This window comes from Myxine glutinosa, chromosome 3, assembly GCF_964187855.1.
Source record: "Myxine glutinosa chromosome 3, kmMyxGlut1.1, whole genome shotgun sequence".
NCBI classification, from domain to species: domain Eukaryota; kingdom Metazoa; phylum Chordata; class Myxini; order Myxiniformes; family Myxinidae; genus Myxine; species Myxine glutinosa.
Genome location: NC_136263.1, coordinates 150,458,149 through 150,479,216, shown reverse-complemented (window position 1 = coordinate 150,479,216; position 21,068 = coordinate 150,458,149). Strand labels below are relative to the sequence as shown.

The following is a 21,068-nucleotide window of genomic DNA, read 5'->3' as shown; positions in this document are numbered from 1 at the left end:
ACAAACCACTTTGGGGAATGCTGCTGTGTAACGGTTGATGTTGGATCCATGATGAGTGGAGTGTCCTGAGGATGCCAAATTGCTAACCGGGAAGCTAGCGCATCATTGTGAAGGTTAGTGCTAAACTGCCTCTGATTAAACACTCCCACCCACTCTGAGCTCTCCTATTTATCACTGGATTGAAGCTTTTAACACTGCACTGTATTATGCTAAGATCTGTGCACCACAGGATTTCTAATACACTCCAAGAAAAATACACTTTACATACAAGAAATACAAGAGGACTTTTAAAGCATTCCTTTTGATAAAGCTAGTGTGTGGGTCATTTTTATTATCTTTGTTAGACAAAACATATCCTTCAATGTGTATGTTTAGCAAAAACACAACTACCTACAAGACACTGATGGCCTATGACAATGGATTCGCTATTCCGAGGATGCTTGTTCAACTCCCATTGAAGGCATCAGCACTATTAAAGATTTGAATTCTAAGCTTCTGCAAAACGGCCCCAGGAGAATTACTGGTGCAATCGGAACGTCAGTTTGTTTGTTTTTTAAAACCCCACCTGGCTCAGAATAGACCTCCAGAAAAGAGGGCAATGTGCCTGTTCCACCTAGTCTAGTTTACAGTAGGATGCCAGTCCACACTTTGTGGTTTGCTCTTAATGCTCACAGGGCAACGGCGATGAAAAGGCTGTGCCATCCCATATAAAGACGTCTCATGGGTTTCCCGTCCGAGCACCATGGTGTCTTACGACTTGCCTTACAGTAGCACGATGGTGTATTATCAAGTGTCTTGTGGGAGCACTTGGGTATCTTATGAACTGCCCCGTGTGAGCATCATGTTGTCTTATAGAAGCACAAATGCATCTTATGATACTGTTTTAGTATTTCATGGAAACCCCAAGGTTTTTGATGCAAAAATAGATTATTTTTTTTATTCCTACATCTTAATATATAATTGCCAAATAATTATCATGCGTTTATATTATATCGTGCATTAACATTTTGATCAAGGTATCTGCCTGTATAAGAAATGTCAGTGAACTACACAATGGCGGAAAGCCATTAAAGTCTTCATTGTCCCTCAGATAGCAAGGAGGTTGGTTATTCATAAGGAATTACAATGTAATGAATTTAGGTTTGAACCGAGATGAACGACCACTCCGATGCAATATGTTACTGTGCAATACATCAGTAAATAAGTATAAGAAGACCAATGTCCTAGATTTTTTTTAAATGATCACTTTATCCACCTCTTGCTCTCTTCGCTATGGCAGTGCCTTACTAGTGCGGCATTGCGAGTAGTACATAGATTTCAGCAGAGGCACGATGAATGGCCACCGATTTTGCTCTGGTGATCAGTTTGGTGCAAACCAGTGTGCCAGATTTCCCACAGGTGTGCTCGATAAAAATGACCATTGCCCTCGGTGCTTGGTATGCGGTGCAGCATGTCAATGGTTGAACTGTTCCGCTCTTCCTTGGATCGTTTGAGTACCTCCACAATGAAGGAAATAGTTATTTCAAAATTTCAAGTGGATGTCCATCGGAGGGATGGCACGCACATTGATTAATCACCCTGCATGTGAAACACAGGGATGACGGTTTATAGCTGGGTCTGCATTTGAACCCAGGTAAGATAGCTCCGAGGTGAGTTTGCGTACCTCCAGAGTCTAAGGTTAATGAAATGCAGAATAAGACTGGCAGGATGGCTTGGAGTCTAAGCCATTAAATTTTAAGTTATGAATTTTTTTTAAGTAAGTTGATCCTATAGTGTTATTTTTTTTTTTGTATACAAGATCGAGGCTCGTGTAAGAGCTAACAACAACAACAACAACAACAACAACATGCATTTTAAAGCCATTTTCCCTGCTAGAGCGGGGGTTAGCCTTGCGGTCCCCATGACAATCTTCTCCATTTTGCCCTATTTTCTGCATGTCTCCTTCTTAAACCCCTTGCCCGCATTTCTTCTTCCACCATCTTTAGCCAAGTCTTTCTCGGTCTTCCCCGTCCTCTACTTCCTTCTACATTCATTTCCATCACTCTTCTCAACCAGTCACTTTCATCCTTCCTCAACACATGACCAAACCATCTCAACCTGTTCCTCTTCACAGCATCAATCACAGGCTCTATTCCCATCATCTTTCACAATTCATCATTTGTCTTCCTCTCTCTCAACGATAATCCGCACATCCACCGAACCATTCACATTTCCACCCTTTCCAGCCTTCGTTGCTGCTCTACGTTCATTACCCATGTCTCTCTCCCATAAATCATAACACTTCTCACACATGCAGCATACACCTTTCCCTTCAGCTTCAACGACACTCCCCTCCTCATCAGCACGCCACTCAGTTCCCGAAACTTCTTCCATGCACATCTCACTCTTGCAACCGTTGCCGAGTCTGATCCACCTTCTCCATTCAGCATGTCTCCGAGGTAGCAAAATGTTTTCACACCTTCCAGCTTCATGCCGTCTCCAAGATCCAACTCAACATTTCCTCCATCTGCAGCTCTCTCTGTGCACACCTTACATTTGAATGTAGCTGCCACACTGGTTAATGACCCTCTCAGACCACTACATTTTTGATGAACCCACTCAGCGCACATTGTACATTGAATGGAGTTCACTCCGACACCCTTCCTGCACACAGCACATGGCCACTTCCCAGTTCTTTCCACCTCACCACATGCTTTACCACTTGCCATCACCTTCGTCTTTCCTATATTCACCTTCAGACCTTTTGTCTCCATGCATTCCTTCCACTTGTTCATCTTTTCCTTCCGTCCATCCACACTTTCCGCAATCAACACCAGATCATCTGCATACAACAACTCCCACGGTAAACCCTCCTTTATGTTCTGAACCCTCCTTTACGTGGATTTAGTACCGACCCCTGATGCACTCTCACCTTCACCTCAAACTCAGCACTGTTCCCGTCCTTCGTCCTTACAGCTGTGCACGCTCTTTTGTACATTGCCATCACAACTCTGATCAACCATTCCTCCACTCCTAACTTCCTCAATGCCCATGTCAATACTTTGCGTGGAACCCTATTGAATGCTTTCTCCAGATCAAGAAACCCAAGAAACAACTGCTTCCTCTTCTCCATGTACTTCTCCTGCAACTGCCTCACAATAAAGAGCGTGTCTGTCGCTCCTCTTCCTGGCATAAATCCTAACTGCATTTCGTCGATCTTCACCTTCTTCCTTATCCTCCTCTCCAACACACTTTCCAATACCTTCACTCCATGCTACAATAACTTTATCACTCCGTACGAGCCACACTCCAGAGAGTCATCTTTCCCCTTGTATAGAGGGACGAGGGTACTCAGTTCCCAATCCACTGGAATGCGGCCTTCTTTCACCACCAGATTACAGATCTCTGTCATTCTCTTCACACCCCAACTTCCTGCTGCATTCAACATATCTCCCACAACTCCCGACGGCCCTCCCGCTTTTCTACTCTTCATTGCTTTTAGCGCTTCCTCAACTTCCTTCTCAGTTATCTTCTCTGCCGGTCCTAAAATGGGTTACTCTCTATGTTGCCATCCCATTCATTCTCTGTATTCAACAGCATTTCCATATATCTCTTCCATCTTCCTTTAATTCCATCTGGGTCCACAACGATTTGTCCCACTTCATCCTTCAAGCTACTCACCCCAATCACATCACACCTCTCCATCGCTATCTTCTTTGCAATCCTGAATACCGCTCTCTGACCCTCTTCCGAATCCAAGCTTTCTCCGAACATTTTCCTACATGCCTCCTGCACCTTTGCTACCTCTTTCTTTGCAGCCTTCTTGGCTGCCTTATAACTTTCATGCTCTGCTTTTTCTGCTCCCGTACCCTTCGCCTTCTGCCACTCCTTGAACTTCTTCCTCTTCTTGTCAATCCTCTTTCCAACTTCCTCATCCCACCACCATGTTTCCGGGTGCCTCGGTGGTCCTTTTGTGCATCCACATACCTCACCAACGGCTCCCAACAGATTATCTTTCATTGACATCCAACCACGTTCAAGCTCAACCACATCATCCTCTACCCTACTCAGCCTCGCTTTTAATGCCTCCCTTACTGCCACCTCTTTCAACCTCCACACCTTCATTCTCGGTTGGTACTTCACCCGCCGAACTCTCCTCGCACCTTTCACTCTTATGTCGCAGACAACCAAGTGGTGCTGTGAAACAGCCTCCTCCCCTGGGATCACCTTTGTGTCCCGGTGGTGCCCCCTATCTTGCCTACGCACCATCAGGTAGTCAACGGTTGTCGTCCACCCACCTGACGTGTATGTAACAAGATTATTATCCTCTTTCTGGAACTGAGTATTACAAATCAATAAATCAGCTCCATCAGCAAACTCCAAAATCCTTTCACGTTCTCCATTTCTCACACCATATCCGCAATGCCCATGAACTACCTCAAAACCGTCCATACTCCTTCCCACATGTCCATTTAGGTCTCCTCCTACCATAACAACTTCCTCATCTTTCACGTTTTCCATCAGCTTCTCTATCGCACACCAGAACTTGTCCTTCTCTTCATCGCTCCGACCAACCTGCGGAGCATATCCCGAGATGACGTTCACCAAGAGCTTTCCAATCGTCATTTTCACCATCATTAACCTTTCAATCACTCTTGTCACACTCACCACACTGTCTACAAACTCCTTAGAAAACAGGACACCAACACCATTCACGCCCTCCGGGCACCCTTGCCACACAAACTTGTATTTCTGTCCTTGCCTACCCTTTACCATTCTCACACCACTTCCCTTTCATCTCGTCTCTTGCACACAACATATGTCCACTCTTCTTCTGATCAATACTTCCACAACCTCTCCTGATATCCCTGTCATTGTCCCTACATTCCATGTCCCAAACCTCAGAAACCGATCTCCACTTCGGGCTGTACCCTGCCCATATGTAGTTGTAATTGTCATGGTTCTCTTTTTGAGGCAATGTTTTTATGGCCGGATGCCCTTCCTGACGCCAACCCTCTTAGTCGCCTCTTACGACATGCAGGGATACGGTGTACCTATTCTAACCAGGGTACACACCGGGATCGTGTAAGATCGTAAGATCGTGTAAGAGCTAACATTAATCACAAAAAAAACGGACACATAAAACATACAATAAAGGGAGCGGGAGACAAGATTGGGAGAGAGAGGGAAGCACACAAGTACAACAGCAGAGAACAGGGACATCGGGAGAACTGTGGGAGGGTGAGGGCTTGAGGGGAGAAGCCATGGGAAGGGGGGTGGAGGGGGGGGGGGGAGAAGTGTAAAACACATGGACACTGCTCGAACTTCCAGGAAAGAAAGATGTCGGTATTTCAGAAAAAGTGGATATGGAGTGAATTAACAGGGATAGAAGAGATCAAGGTTTTGGATGGGGGAAGATAAGAGAAGGTGGTGAACAGCTGTTTTAAAGACCTGGAGGGAGGTGTGAGATTGAAGAGAGGTGAGGGAGTTTGTTCCAGAGGCGGGAGTGAAGAGCAATGAAGGAGTGAAGGTGAGCAGAGGGTCTTGATTTTGGCAATTTCACCAGAAGAGGGTTTTTGTTTTGGCAATTTCACCTGGTTGCTGGCAGATCTTGTGCGACCTGTAGGAATATTTGTGGAACAGAGCACAGACAGAGCTGGTGGAGCAAGGCCGGATAGGAGTCGGTCGAAGACAGAAAGACCACCTACCTGCCTGTGGTGAGTGAGTGAAAGGCCCTCGGAGTTAGCTTCATCGCGGGAGTTTCCCATGATTCCGAAAGCTTTGGTTTCAACAGCGTGAAGACGAGCTATGTATGAGGCAGGAGCACCAGCCCAGAGGGGAGAACAGTATTCCATTGAGCTGCAGATGAAAGCCATGTACGTGGTGAGGAGCTCAGGTGTGCCAAGGAAGGACTTTGCACGATGGAGGATGCAGAATAGGCTGAAATGCAGAATAAGGCAGAATAAGGCTGAAATGCAGAATAAGGCAGAATTAGGCAGAATAAGGCCGAAATGCAGAATAAGGCTGAAATGCAGAATAAGGCTGAATAAGGCTGAAATGCAGAATAAGGCAGAATAGGACAGAATAAGGCTGAAATGCAGAATACGGCAGAATAAGGCAGAATAAGGCCAAAATGCAGAATAAGGCTGAAATGCAGAATAAGGCTGAATAAGGCTGAAATGCAGAATAAGGCAGAATAGGGCAGAATAAGGCTGAAATGCAGAATAAGGCTGAAATGCAGAATTAGGCAGAATAAGGCAGAATAGGGCAGAATAAGGCTGAAATGCAGAATAAGGCTGAATAAGGCTGAAATGCAGAATAAGGCAGAATAAGGCTGAATTAGGCAGAATAAGGCAGAATAAGGCAGAATAAGGCCGAAATGCAGAATAAGGCAGAATAAGGCTGAAATGCTGAATGAGGCTGAAATGCAGAATAAGGCAGAATAGGGCAGAATAAGGCCGAAATGCAGAATAAGGCAGAATAAGGCTGAAATGCTGAATAAGGCTGAAATGCAGAATTAGGCAGAATAAGGCAGAATAGGGCAGAATAAGGCCGAAATGCAGAATAAGGCAGAATAAGGCTGAAATGCTGAATAAGGCTGAAATGCAGAATAAGGCAGAATAAGGCTGAAATGCAGAATAAGGCAGAATCTGGCTGAAATGCAGAATAAGGCAGAATCAGGCTGAAATGCTGAATGAGGCTGAAATGCAGAATAAGGCAGAATAAGGCTGAAATGCAGAATAAGGCAGAATCTGGCTGAAATGCAGAATAAGGCAGAATCAGGCTGAAATGCAGAATAAGGCAGAATAAGGCTGAAATGCAGAATAAGGCAGCATCAGGCTGAAATGCAGAATAGGGCAGAATAAGGCTGAAATGCAGAATAAGGCTGAAATGCAGAATAAGGCAGAATAAGGCTGAAATGCAGAATAAGGCAGAATAAGGCTGAAATGCAGAATAAGGCTGAAACGCAGAATAAGGCAGAATAAGGCTGAAATGCAGAATTAGGCAGAATAAGGCAGAATAGGTCAGAATAAGGCAGAATAAGGCCGAAATGCTGAATAAGGCAGAATAAGGCTGAAATGCAGAATAAGGCTGAAATGCAGAATAAGGCAGAATAAGGCTGAAATGCAGAATAAGGCTGAAATGCAGAATAAGGCAGAATAAGGCTGAAATGCAGAATAAGGCAGAATCTGGCTGAAATGCAGAATAAGGCAGAATAAGGCTGAAATGCAGAATAAGGCTGAAACGCAGAATAAGGCAGAATAAGGCTGAAATGCAGAATTAGGCAGAATAAGGCAGAATAGGTCAGAATAAGGCAGAATAAGGCCGAAATGCTGAATAAGGCAGAATAAGGCTGAAATGCAGAATAAGGCTGAAATGCAGAATAAGGCAGAATAAGGCTGAAATGCAGAATAAGGCTGAAATGCAGAATAAGGCAGAATAAGGCTGAAATGCAGAATAAGGCAGAATCTGGCTGAAATGCAGAATAAGGCAGAATAAGGCTGAAATGCAGAATAAGGCAGAATCAGGCTGAAATGCAGAATAAGGCAGAATAAGGCTGAAATGCAGAATAAGGCAGAATCAGGCTGAAATGCAGAATAGGGCAGAATAAGGCTGAAATGCAGAATAAGGCTGAAATGCAGAATAAGGCTGAAATGCAGAATAAGGCAGAATCAGGCTGAAATGCAGAATAAGGCTGAAATGCAGAATAAGGCAGAATAAGGCTGAAATGCAGAATAAGGCAGAATCAGGCTGAAATGCAGAATAGGGCAGAATAAGGCTGAAATGCAGAATAAGGCAGAATAAGGCTGAAATGCAGAATAAGGCAGAATAAGGCTGAAATGCAGAATAAGGCAGAATCAGGCTGAAATGCAGAATAGGGCAGAATAAGGCTGAAATGCAGAATAAGGCTGAAATGCAGAATAAGGCTGAAATGCAGAATAAGGCAGAATCAGGCTGAAATGCAGAATAAGGCAGAATAAGGCTGAAATGCAGAATAAGGCAGCATCAGGCTGAAATGCAGAATAGGGCAGAATAAGGCTGAAATGCAGAATAAGGCTGAAATGCAGAATAAGGCAGAATAAGGCTGAAATGCAGAATAAGGCAGAATCAGGCTGAAATGCAGAATAAGTCAGAATAATGCTGAAATGCAGAATAAGGCTGAAACGCAGAATAAGGCAGAATAAGGCTGAAATGCGAACTAAGGCTGAAATGCAGAATAGTGCAGAAAAAGGCTGAAATGCGAACTAAGGCTGAAATTCAGAATAGGGCAGAAAAAGGCTGAAATGCAGAATAAGGCTGAAATGCAGAATAAGGCAGAATAAGGCTGAAATGCAGAATAAGGTTGAATAAGGCTGAATTAGGCAGAATAAGGCTGATTTAGGCAGACTACGGCAGAATAAGCAGAATAAGGCAGAATAAGGCTGAAATGCAGACTAAGGCAGAATAACGCTGAAATGCAGAATAAGGCAGCAAAAGGCTGAAATGCAGACGAAGGCAGAATATCGCAGAATAAGGCAGAATAAGGCTGAAATGCAGAATGAGGCTGAAATGCAGGATAAGGTAGACTAAGGCAGAATAAGGCTGAAATGCAGAATAAGGCTGAAATGCAGAATAAGGTTGAATAAGGCTGAATTAGGCAGAGTAAGGCTGAATTAGGCAGAGTAAGGCTGATTTAGGCAGACTAAGGCAGAATAAGGCAGAATAAGGCAGAATAAGGCTGAAATGCAGACTAAGGCAGAATAACGCTGAAATGCAGAATAAGGCAGCAAAAGGCTGAAATGCAGACGAAGGCAGAATATCGCAGAATAAGGCAGAATAAGGCTGAAATACAGAATAAGGCAGAATAAGGCTGAAATGCAGAATAAGGTAGACTAAGGCAGTATAAGGCTGAAATGCAGAATAAGGTAGAATAAGGCAGAATAAGGCTGAAATGAAGAATAAGGCGAAAAAAAATTTTTTTTTTTTTGGATACAGGTTCGAGGCTCGTGAAAGAGCTAACATTTATCACACGAAAAATCAAAAAGATACATAAAACATATAATTAGAGGAGCGGTAGACAAGATGGGGAGAGAATGGAAACACACAAACACAACATTTGGGAGCAGGGACATCGGGAGATCTGTGGGAGGGAGAGGGCTTTGGGGGAGGAGGCGTGGGAAGAGGGGGGGGGGGGGGGGGAGAAGTATAAAACACAAGAACACTGCAACGACTTCCAGGAAAGAAGTTGGTATTTCAAAGAAGTGGCTCTAGGGTGAAATTAGCTGGGGTAGAAAAGATGAAGGTTTTGGATGGGGGAAGATAAGAGATGGTGGTGATCAGCTGTTTAAAAGACCTGGAGGGAGGAGTGGGATTGAAGAGATTGAGGGAATTTATTCCAGAGGCGAGAGAAAAGAGGAATGAAGGTGAGCAGAGAGTCTTGATTTTGGCAGTTTAACCATAAGAGGGTTGCTGGCAGATCTTGTGCGACCTGTAAGAATATTTGGGGGACAGAGCCCAGAGAAAGCTGGGCGAGCAAGGCCGGAGAGGAATCGATAGAAGACAGAAAGACCAGCAACCTGCCTGCGGTTAGCAAGTGAAAGGCACTCGGAGTTAGTTTCATCGCGGGAGTTTCCAATGATTCTGAAAGCTTTGGTTTCAACAGCGTGAAGCCGAGCTAGGTGTGAGGCAGGAGCACTGGCCCAGAGGGGAGAACAGTACTCCATTGAGCTGCGGATGAAATCCTTGTATGTGGTGAGGAGCTCAGGTGTGCCAAGGAAGGACTTCACACAATGGAGGATGCCCAGTCGGCGACTGGCTTTGGACGCCAGATTGGAAATGTGGTTTTCCCAGGAAAGATCATGACAGATGGTGAGACCGAAAAGCTTGAGTGACAGAACTTCTTGGAGAGGATTGTTCAGAAAGTAGATGGGAGGGTTGTCCAGTCGGTCTTTTCGGAGAGACATAGTAAGAATGTGAAATTTGTCTGGATTGAAAGACATGTTCCACTTGTTTGACCAGTCTGTGATTTTGTCCAGGTCTGCAGAGAGTGAGGGGGCTGCAGACTGCCGATCTGAGGGATGAGAAATAGAGCGGCAGAGAGTGGAGTCATCAGCAAAGAGATAGAGAGGATTTTCAAGAGTGTCAGAGAGATCATTGATGAAGCCCAGAAAAAGCACAGGGCCCAGAACACTGCCTTGGGGAACTCCAGCCTGAACAGGAAGGGGAGATAAGAGAACCCCATTCAGGGCCACACGTTGACTACGACTAGAGAGGAAGTCTGCAAGCCATGCGTGGATATTTCCATGGATACCATAAGAGGAGAGTTTGGTGAGCAGAGCGGGGTGCCAGACCGTATCGAAGGCACGTGGTATGTCAAGGGAGACAGCTCGAATTTCGTGTTTGGCATTGAGGACCTTCATCCATTTTTGAGACCCCAGAAGCAGCATGTCCAGAGTCGAGTGACCTGGTCTGAAACCAAATTTATGATCAGAGAACAAGCCATTGGAGAAGAGGAAAGATTTGATATCCAATGCAATGATGGATTCCATGACTTTGCTGATAAATACAGAATGAAGCAGAATGAGGCTGAAATGCAGAATAAGGCAGAATAAGGCTGAAATACAGAATAAGGCAGAATAAGGCTGAAATACAGAATAAGGCAGGCAGGATGGCTTTGAGTCCAAGTCGTCCTGCCAGCCTTTTTCTGCATTTCATTCTGCATTTCATTAACCTTAGAGTCTGGAGGTACGCACACTCGCCTCGGAGCTATCTTACCTGGGTTCAAATGCAGACCCAGCTATAAACCGTCATCCCTGTGTTTCACCTGCACGGTGATTAATCAATGTGTGTGCCATCCCTCCGATGGACATCCAGTTTGATAAAATGGGTGTCCTTTTTGCCAGCATTAGTTGGTGGACATTAAAGATCCTACGTTGTCCTTCGCGAAGGGTGGACGAACTATCGCCGGCACCATGGCCAAGTTACAAATTCCTGCCATGACTCTTACTGAGAGGGTAATGTCAAGCCACCAAGTAACTACATCGGCAGCACCGATGCTCTGTTATCGAGTAGAGTAGACTAGAATCATTCGAAGAGTTACAATTATCGAAAGACAAGTCTTCTGGAAGTACGTTACTTTGTATTCCAGCCTTCCAGTGACACACTTGTCCTATTATTGTTTCTGACATCGGCTGAATTGGACGCCTGTCTGCACACCTTTGGAGGGACCATTACACCGTAATGAGTCATTATCACTTGCAGTCAGGATTAAAATGCCCGCCATTAATCAAAAAACCGAGAGATATGCTCTCGAATTGGAAAGCGAAGAGTCGTGTTGATGTCTCCGGAAGAAAGTGTTTTGTTGAGCTTCTTGTGTCTAACCCATCAATGTGGATCAATCTTGTTGTCCCCCTGCCACTTGCATCATTGCGCTCCGATGAAATCACGCACACGTTTGTGGAATTAAGCGACCGTAATGAGAGCCCAGTCCTTGACCCTTGCAAGGAGATCCTGGAATGCCTATTTTGTCTGAATTAATTGCGGGATGAAGCGTTGATGGCTTCTGACAATGGCCCTAATCCAATTTGTTATTAATTAATCACAGTTTAATGGTTTTTAATTACATGGTGACATTGGGAGGGGTGGATCAAGGGAGGAAGTAGAGAAGATGCGTTTATTCTTTCTAATTTTGATGTCCTGGTCATAAGTACGAGGCAATTATGTTCCTACCAAACCTGCCGAAATGAGTGGGAAAGTGTCTCATTATTCATTGATTTATAGAAGGACACGAGACATTGAAGATGTGGAGAGGAGGGCTGAAGGAGGTGCAAAATTGTCTGTGCCATTCGTCATTTGTATTTCGAAACAACAATTCCAACTCGATTCCATACAGTTGAAGTAGCATGCACGGAGCCTTGCCGTATGGAATTTCTTGCCTTCACGAAACCGCATCTCGCAATCATTGCGGTCATAAGTGTAACTGTTTCAGGTCGTACTTGAATTCTCCGTCCAAATTGTAGGCCATTGTGCTGTCACTTGAGATGCTGATCAGAAAGAAATTGGCTTTGTCATGTTGATGTATCTATAATGCCATCTTATGTATTTTACTTTTGTGAGAGCAAGATTTATGATGCTTGGAGTTTCCATTCCATGTGACCATTTTAAGATTTCCAGTTCTCCCAGCATTTCTAACTCAGCCTCTTAATGGGAACATTCTTTTTTTTTTATCAAAGAAGGTTTTTTTTGCCATTACATGGAAGGAAAGGCAAAAATAAATGGACAAAATCTGACCCAGAAGGCACAAAAATGGAATATTCAACCATGTGTCGGTTTGATATTCCTGTTGTTTCACTTAATACTCAGGAAACAAGTTATCTTTGTGACAGTTCATAATCTCACGCATACTTGTTTTCGCCGTTTTCCCCCACATCGCGGCATGGTTTCTCCAGATAATGTCCCTTTTCCATTTGCGTTGTGCGGCATGGTCCTTTCACCCTGATCTACCCTGTTGGTGCCCTCTGAATGACATAAGCTGTTGACTATCAAATGACAATATTTAATTGCCTCAGTTGCAAACACCTAACCTGCCAAAACAATATCTGCCTCTTAACCTGGTGTGGTAAAATTATTTTATGCTTAATTGTAATGGAATTGCATCAACATGTTTAATGTGTCCAGCGCATGATTTGGCTAAAAATGCTGCAACAAACAACAACATGCATTTTAAGGCCATTTTCCCTGCTAGAAAGGGGGTTAGCCTTGCGGTCCCCATGACAATCTTCTCCATTTTGCCCTATTTTCTACATCTCCCCTTGTTAACCCCCTTTCCAGCATTTCTTCTTCCACCACCTTTAGCCAAGTCTTTCTCGGTCTTCCCCGTCCTCTACTTCCTTCTACCTTCATTGCTGCAACTGAAAAATAAATTTAAAAACATCTTGTGTTGCATTCATTTGGAGGGTGTCGCAATTATTGGAACAGTGCTTCTAGGATGTAGTGCGTGAATATTCTATATGTCTGTGTTTCTTCAGGCCCATGTGCTTTGTGAAGCAGCTAGAGGTGGTGGGATACGGCGCTCGGAACGAGGTGTCTCCACCAACACCTCACACAGTTCTGCCAAAAGAGCTGGAGAAGTTCTCGGAGTCAGTCTACGATTATCCGACATTTGATGTTCCAGAGTTCGGCAAGTGCGGCGTCTTGCCGAAAGGGACCGAGCGAGAGCCTTCACCGCTTACATATGGAGGTTAGCACCTTCACTTATGTTTTTAGTTTGCAAGACCCATTTATTTCTGTGTAAGTTTTCATTTGATTGTTTTTATCCATTTATTGTCTTTTTCACTCCATGTCATTGACTGCAGTGACTAGCTATACGTTGAGCAGGATGCCTTGTATGGCAATATGATATTCTTAGTCATCTCATGCTGGTAACAAAAAAAACCTTTATGGACATGAGAGTATAAAGGATTTTCTTCACATGTTGGGCACTTACTAAAATGTCTGTTCTATGAAAAATAAATACTAGATAATCCCACTGTGGAGATTTGGGAACACCTACCAAAATTATACATTTTTCTGGCATGTTTATCACAATGGAATGACATAGAGATCCACAGTTCGTATCGATAATGGGAGTTATTACCTCCATCAACGAAGGTTGACGGAGGATGTATTTTCACCCCTGTCTGTTTGTTTGTCTATGAGCAGGATATCTCAAAAAATTGTGGACAGACTTGGATGAAACTTGATGGGCAGATTGGGTGCGTGACAAGGAAGAATTTGTTCATTTCTGATGAGGATCTGGATCCGTAAACGAGTTTTTTTTAAATTTCTAAGTGATTCTTCACCATTGAGCTGGGGCCAATAACGATATATAGCATGACATTTCAAAAGTTGTGGACTGATAAAACTTGGTGGATGAATTGGTTAGGCGACACGAACAAGCCGATTCGATTTTGTTTAAGGTCCGGATGCAGATCCAGTGCATCGGTGGGATAAAAACGTAAACCTTTTGGTGGATGTTGAGCTCAAAAATAATTATTTGTTGAATTCAGTGACCTGTAACGCAAAGCCTCTTCAAATCTTAAGTAAATCAGATGAAAATTGAGGATTTTAGAAATTTGAAAAGGTTGTTGACCTTTGGCCTATGCTGACCTTTTGGCCTATGTTGACATCAAAATTAGATGGTGGTTGAATTCAGTTTGCTGATCTGAAAATCCTTTTCAAATTTCAAGTCAATCGGATAAAATGGAGGATTTTAGAAATTTGAGAAGGATGTTGACCTTTGGCTTATGTTGACCTTTTGGCCTACATTGACCCCAAAAATAGATGGTGGTTCAATTCAGTTCGCTGATATGAAAATCCTATTCAAATTTCAAGTCAATCGGATAAAATGGAGGATTTTAGAAATTTGAGAAGGATGTTGACCTTTGGCCTATGTTGACCTTTTGGCCTATATTGACCCCAAAAATAGATGGTGGTTCAATTCAGTTCGCTGATATGAAGATCCTATTCAAATTTCAAGTCAATCAGATGAAAATTGAGGATTTTAGGAATTTGAAATGGTTGTTGATCTTTGGCCTATGTTGACCTTTTGGCCTATATTGACCTCAAAAATAGATGGTGCTTGAATTCAGTTCACTCATCTGAAAATCCTTTTCAAATTTCAAGTCAATCGGATAAAATTGAGGATTTTAGAAATTTGAGAAGGATGTTGACCTTTGGCCTATGTTGACCTTTTGGCCTATATTGACCCCAAAAATAGATGGAGGTTCAATTCAGTTCGCTGATATGAAGATCCTATTCAAATTTCAAGTCAATCAGATGAAAATTGAGGATTTAAGGAATTTGAAATGGTTGTTGATCTTTGGCCTATGTTGACCTTTTGGCCTATATTGACCTCAAAAATAGATGGTGCTTGAATTCAGTTCGCTCATCTGAAAATCCTTTTCAAATTTCAAGTCAATCGGATAAAATTGAGGATTTTAGAAATTTGAGAAGGATGTTGACCTTTGGCCTATGTTGACCTTTTGGCCTATATTGACCCCAAAAATAGATGGTGGTTCAATTCAGTTCGCTGATATGAAGATCCTATTCAAATTTCAAGTCAATCAGATGAAAATTGAGGATTTTAGGAATTTGAAATGGTTGTTGATCTTTGGCCTATGTTGACCTTTTGGCCTATATTGACCTCAAAAATAGATGGTGCTTGAATTCAGTTCACTCATCTGAAAATCCTTTTCAAATTTCAAGTCAATCGGATAAAATTGAGGATTTTAGAAATTTGAGAAGGATGTTGACCTTTGGCCTATGTTTACCTTTTGGCCTATATTGACCCCAAAAATAGATGGAGGTTCAATTCAGTTCGCTGATATGAAGATCCTATTCAAATTTCAATCAAGCAGATGAAAATTGAGGATTTTAGGAATTTGAAATGGTTGTTGATCTTTGGCCTATGTTGACCTTTTGGCCTATATTGACCTCAAAAATAGATGGTGCTTGAATTCAGTTCGCTCATCTGAAAATCCTTTTCAAATTTCAAGTCAATCGGATAAAATTGAGGATTTTAGAAATTTGAGAAGGATGTTGACCTTTGGCCTATGTTGACCTTTTGGCCTATATTGACCCCAAAAATAGATGGTGGTTCAATTCAGTTCGCTGATATGAAGATCCTATTCAAATTTCAATCAATCAGATGAAAATTGAGGATTTTAGGAATTTGAAATGGTTGTTGATCTTTGGCCTATGTTGACCTTTTGGCCTATATTGACCTCAAAAATAGATGGTGCTTGAATTCAGTTCGCTCATCTGAAAATCCTTTTCAAATTTCAAGTCAATCGGATAAAATTGAGGATTTTAGAAATTTGAGAAGGATGTTGACCTTTGGCCTATGTTGACCTTTTGGCCTATATTGACCCCAAAAATAGATGGTGGTTCAATTCAGTTCGCTGATATGAAGATCCTATTCAAATTTCAATCAATCAGATGAAAATTGAGGATTTTAGGAATTTGAAATGGTTGTTGATCTTTGGCCTATGTTGACCTTTTGGCCTATATTGACCTCAAAAATAGATGGTGCTTGAATTCAGTTCGCTCATCTGAAAATCCTTTTCAAATTTCAAGTCAATCGGATAAAATTGAGGATTTTAGAAATTTGAGAAGGATGTTGACCTTTGGCCTATGTTGACCTTTTGGCCTACATTGACCGCAAAAATATATGGTGCTTGAATTCAGTTTGCTGATCTGAAAATCCGATTCAAATTTCAAGTCAATCAGATGAAAATTGAGGATTTTAGGAATTTGAAAAGGTTGTCGACCTTTGGCCTATGTTGACCTTTTGGCCTATTCTGAACTCAAAACTAGTTGGTAATTGAATTTAGATAGCTGATCTGAAAATCCTATTCAAATTTCATGCCAATCGGATGAAAATTGAGGATTTTAGAAATTTGAAATGTTTTACCTTTGGCCTATTGGGAACATTACTTTGTATCGGTTTGGTGATTTTGAACCCATGCACCTGATAAAATAACAGGACCTTTTGACCTCAAAAATAAATAGGATTCTGTCGCTTCACCAACTATACGATTTGGTGAAGTATTGTGAAGATCAGTTTAAAATTGTGACCTGTAGGCAAGTATAAGTGAGCAGACAGACAAACACACAAACCGGAGTGAGCAACATACTTGTCAAAAAAAAATTTGTTTGCCAACTATGAAACAGACAGGGGTGAAAACATAAACTCCGTCCACCGCAAATATAAAATAAAAAACATTAAATAACAAGGTGGTTTGCTTATATTGGTAGACAATATATATTTTGCCAGCTTCCCAGAACCAGCTCGGCTTATTGAATTCCCATACATGGAGCGTTGACAGTTCTGGGAATGAGATATTTACAATAGTCGAAGAAATGCCAAGGATATTTATTATTTAATATAAAGCTATATACAGCACAATTGGTAATCAAAAAAAACTTATTAATTATATATGCTCATTCATTGAATAACAAATAAAGTTGGAATTTATTGAACTATTTTAAATATCTTGTTCCTAGAACATTTTGAACAGCCCAAATACCTGCATGACTGATACTGCATCGTTGATTTGCTTTTGAGTAGCACTGAATGATTGAGATTTCTTTCTGTTGAAATTTCTTTCTGTTTTCTTTCTCGGAAACACTGACATGGTCAAACTCTGAGTAGCGACGATGATACATTCTTGTATTCGATCACGAAGAGGTTGCACTTTAAATTCTGCTATGATGTCCTATTTCTTCCGACGTAGGTCATCAACACCACTTCGAGGGCATCTTTATTATAATAGAGCAAACGTATATGGTTCGCTATGTATGTATGTATGTATGTATGTATGTTTACATGCGACGAAAACGTGTTCTTCTTCTTCTTCAAATAAAATTACCATCCTCCAAATAAACCCTCTTAATTGCGTTAAGACTGCTGAGACCCCTCAGACCTTTGACGACCCTTTAATTCCCCCAAGACCCTTCAGACCACCAAGACCCACAAATACCAAACATACCCTGAAAACCCCCAAATACCCCAAAGACCCATAACACCCCAAAGACCCAAAATATCCTTCAAGGCCCTGAGGCTCAAAAAGACCCTGAATACCCAAAAACCCAAAACACCCCAAAGACCCAAAACACCCCGAAGACCCAAAACACCCCGAAGACCCAAAACACCCCGAAGACCCAAAACACCCCGAAGACCCAAAACACCCCGAAGACCAAAAACACCCCAAAGACCCAAAACACCCCGAAGACCCAAAACACACCGAAGACCCAAAACACCCCAAAGACCCAAAACACCCCAAAGACCCAAAACACCCAGAAGACCCAGACACCCCAAAGACCCAAAACACCCCAAAGACCAAAAACACCCCGAAAACCCAAAAGATTCCGAAGACCAAAAATACCCTGAAGACCCAAAAGACCACGAAGACCAAAAATACCCAGAAGACCCAAAAGACCCAAAAAGATCCTGAAGACCCAAAAAGCCCCTGAAGACCCCACAGACCCAAAAGCCTCTGAAGACACCAAAGACCCAAAACACCCCAAAGACCCAAAACACCCAGAAGACCCAAAACACCCCAAAGACCCAAAAACACCCCAAAGACCCAAAACACCCCGAAGACCCAAAAGACCCCGAAGACCCAAAAGAACCCGAAGACCCAAAAATCCCCTGAAGACCCCACAGACCCAAAAGCCTCTGAAGACACCAAAGACCCAAAAGACCCTGAAGACCCAAAAACACCTCAAAGACCCAAAATACTCTTGAAGGCCCAGCAGATCCAAAAGACCCTGAAGGCCCAAATGACCCTGAAGACCCAAAACACCACGAAGACCCAAAAGACACCGAAATGGTCAAAGATGCCTACCCCTCTGAAATGACGTGTGGTGAGACGCGCGGAGCGCGCCGAGTCACGCTTGTGTGTTATAATGATATACCTTTCCTGATAAAAGTTGTTCTCTGCAGACAGCAAACTGGAGTTGATACAATTACTTTGTAACGTTAGGCAGCTTTCTACCACTATCCAGTCACTGTATACAGTGTTTATTAATGTTTATTAATTAGTCACTGTATACAGTGTTTATTAATTTAAATAAACATAAAGGCAAATTTCGCATGTGGAAAAAGTAAGTACACCCTTGGCTCTAATAGGTGGTATTGCCCCCTTTGGCAGAAACAACCTTAAGTAGGCGTTTCTTATAACTGTCGACCAGTCTCTGACATCGACTGGGAGAAATTTTTGCCCACACCTCCATGCACAATTCTTTCAGCTGTGCGATGTTTGAGGGGTTTCTTGCATGCACAGCTCGTTTCAAATCCCCCCACAACATCTCGATGGGATTTAGATCCGGGCTTTGAATTGGCCATTCCAGAACCCTCCATTTCTTTCTTTTCAGCCATTCCTTGGTGGATTTACTGGTACGTTTAGGGTCATTGTCATGTTGCAAGGTCCAGCTTCAGTTGAGCTTCAACTTCCGACAGATGGCCTCACATTATCCTCAAGCACCCTCTGGTACAATGAAGAATTCATAGTGGATTCTATGATGGTGAGCTGCCCAGGCCATGATGCAGCAAAGCTGCCCCAAACCATAATATTTCCACCACCATGCTTTGCAGTTGGTATCAGGTTCTTGTGGTCACATGCTGTCTTTGGTTTTCGCCAAGCACGTCTTCTGGTACTGTGGCCAAATAGCTCTACCTTTGACTCATCTGTCCAGAGCACATTGTTCCAGAAGTGCTGGTCTTTGCCTCGGTTTTCATTGGCAAACTTTAGTCCTGCCCTGCTGTTCTTTCTGGACAGCAAAGGTTTCCTCCTGGCACACCTCCCATGTAGATCAAATTTGTGCAGCCTCTTTCTAATGGCAGACTCGTGCACTTTGACATCAACAGTGGCAGTAGCTACCTGTAGGTCCCATGATGACATTCTGGGGTTCTTAGAGACTTCTTTCAGCATCTTGCGGTCTGCTCTCAGGCTGAACTTGCTGGGGCGGCCTGGCCTGAACAAGTTGGCAGTTGTTTGGAATCTTCTCCACTTGTAGATGATCTTCCAGACAGTCGAATGATTTTTTTCAAATTGTTTGGAGGTCTTTTTAAATCCGTTCCCAGACTCGTAGGCATCTATAACCTTCTTTCTGAAGGCCGCAGAGAGCTCTTTTGATCTAGGCATGGTAACGCCGCACACTTCAACAACAAAGAGCAAACCAAACTAAATGTCTGAGGATTAAATAAGACAGGTTCCTCCAAGATCCTATGTAACAATGTTCTAATCATTTACACCTGAGGTGGTGCATCTGATTCTAATTTTAGGTATTTGAAGTACTGATAAATGTAGGGGTGTACTTACTTTTTCCACATGCAAAATTTGCATTTATGTTTATTTAAATTATACAATGGACTACAAAATGTAAATGTTTCATGATATTTGTTATATTATATCACCTTTATCTATCATATTGTTGAAATGAAGATCAAATAGCTGTATGTTGAAATATGTTGAAAAAGTCAAAACTTTATATGGTGTGTACTTACTTTTTCACGTGACTGTATTATTGTTAAGTTTTCATAAATACCAGCAAAGAACCAAAAAGCATGTTTCAATATTGAAATCCTGCAACATTCATTTTGACATTTGTTACGTGCTCCTCCCCAAACCCCGGTCACGGTGTACCTCCGAGCCCCGAGAGGAGTCACGGCAGAAAGATGTGTTATTCTGTATGTCAAAGATCAATGGTGAAACCACACCAATTGTTACCAACAAACAAGTATTGTATTAAGGTCACACAAGAATAACAGTACAATAACAATATTAATCAATTGTACAACCAATATATCATTCCTATGATGGTACCATCAGTTTCGTACAATATAACTCACTGTGCTCCAAGTGAGCGAAAATAACATTCCCAATGTCTCTGTCCCAGCTTCAAACCAAAGTCGATCCACGCTCTAGTGATCGTCAGAACGATGTTGTATCGAGACCAGAATCCCGCTCGGTTGACAGTCACACTGCCAAAGATAGGCAAAAGTGTCCTCAAGAGGCGGCTGGGAAATCACACCTTCGGGTATGGACGTTCAACGGCTCCTAATCGGCGAACCGCAAATTCACACTCAAAATCCACATTACACACACACACCAGGTTAACGTCTGGATGCGGTGAAATGGTTGAAGCGAGGTGAAAAACCTGGAGCGATGCGAAAATCCAGCGCGAGGCAAAATGGCCAACGGTCTGTTCTCGAGACGTAACGGCACTCCAATTATTCTCTTCGGAATCAACCGCAAAACCTGTCATGCAGGTTTATCTGTCACAGCGATAACAACTCTATCGCAGGAATCCCTCTCCCAGGAAACCCCAAAGTTCGCTAGTGACCCCCGTTCACCAGCATTTGCTCAAAACCTCAACGCAGCTCGGCTCCTTCTCCGACCTCACTCGCTCCGCCTCCTTTTTTTTCTTCTTCCTCCTCTTCGTCCGGTTCCCGATCCAGTTTCCGGTTTCTTTTAAAACACGAACTTTTTTACGTTTTGAAAACAGTAATCTCTATTTCACTTAAACGATAACAATAATAGTACATGCAACCAAAAATGTTTACA

General features: G+C 42.6%; 1 protein-coding gene across 1 annotated transcript in view; it reads left to right on the top strand.

Moving 5' to 3' along the window:
- The window catches only part of MYT1L (myelin transcription factor 1 like), a 226,371-nt gene that overhangs the window by 57,677 nt on the left and 147,626 nt on the right, over positions 1 to 21,068 (top strand). The window contains exon 5 of the mRNA XM_078773623.1: positions 12,987 to 13,198. Coding sequence (XP_078629749.1) covers positions 12,987 to 13,198 — 212 coding nt within the window. The remainder of the gene's footprint in view (positions 1 to 12,986; positions 13,199 to 21,068) is intronic.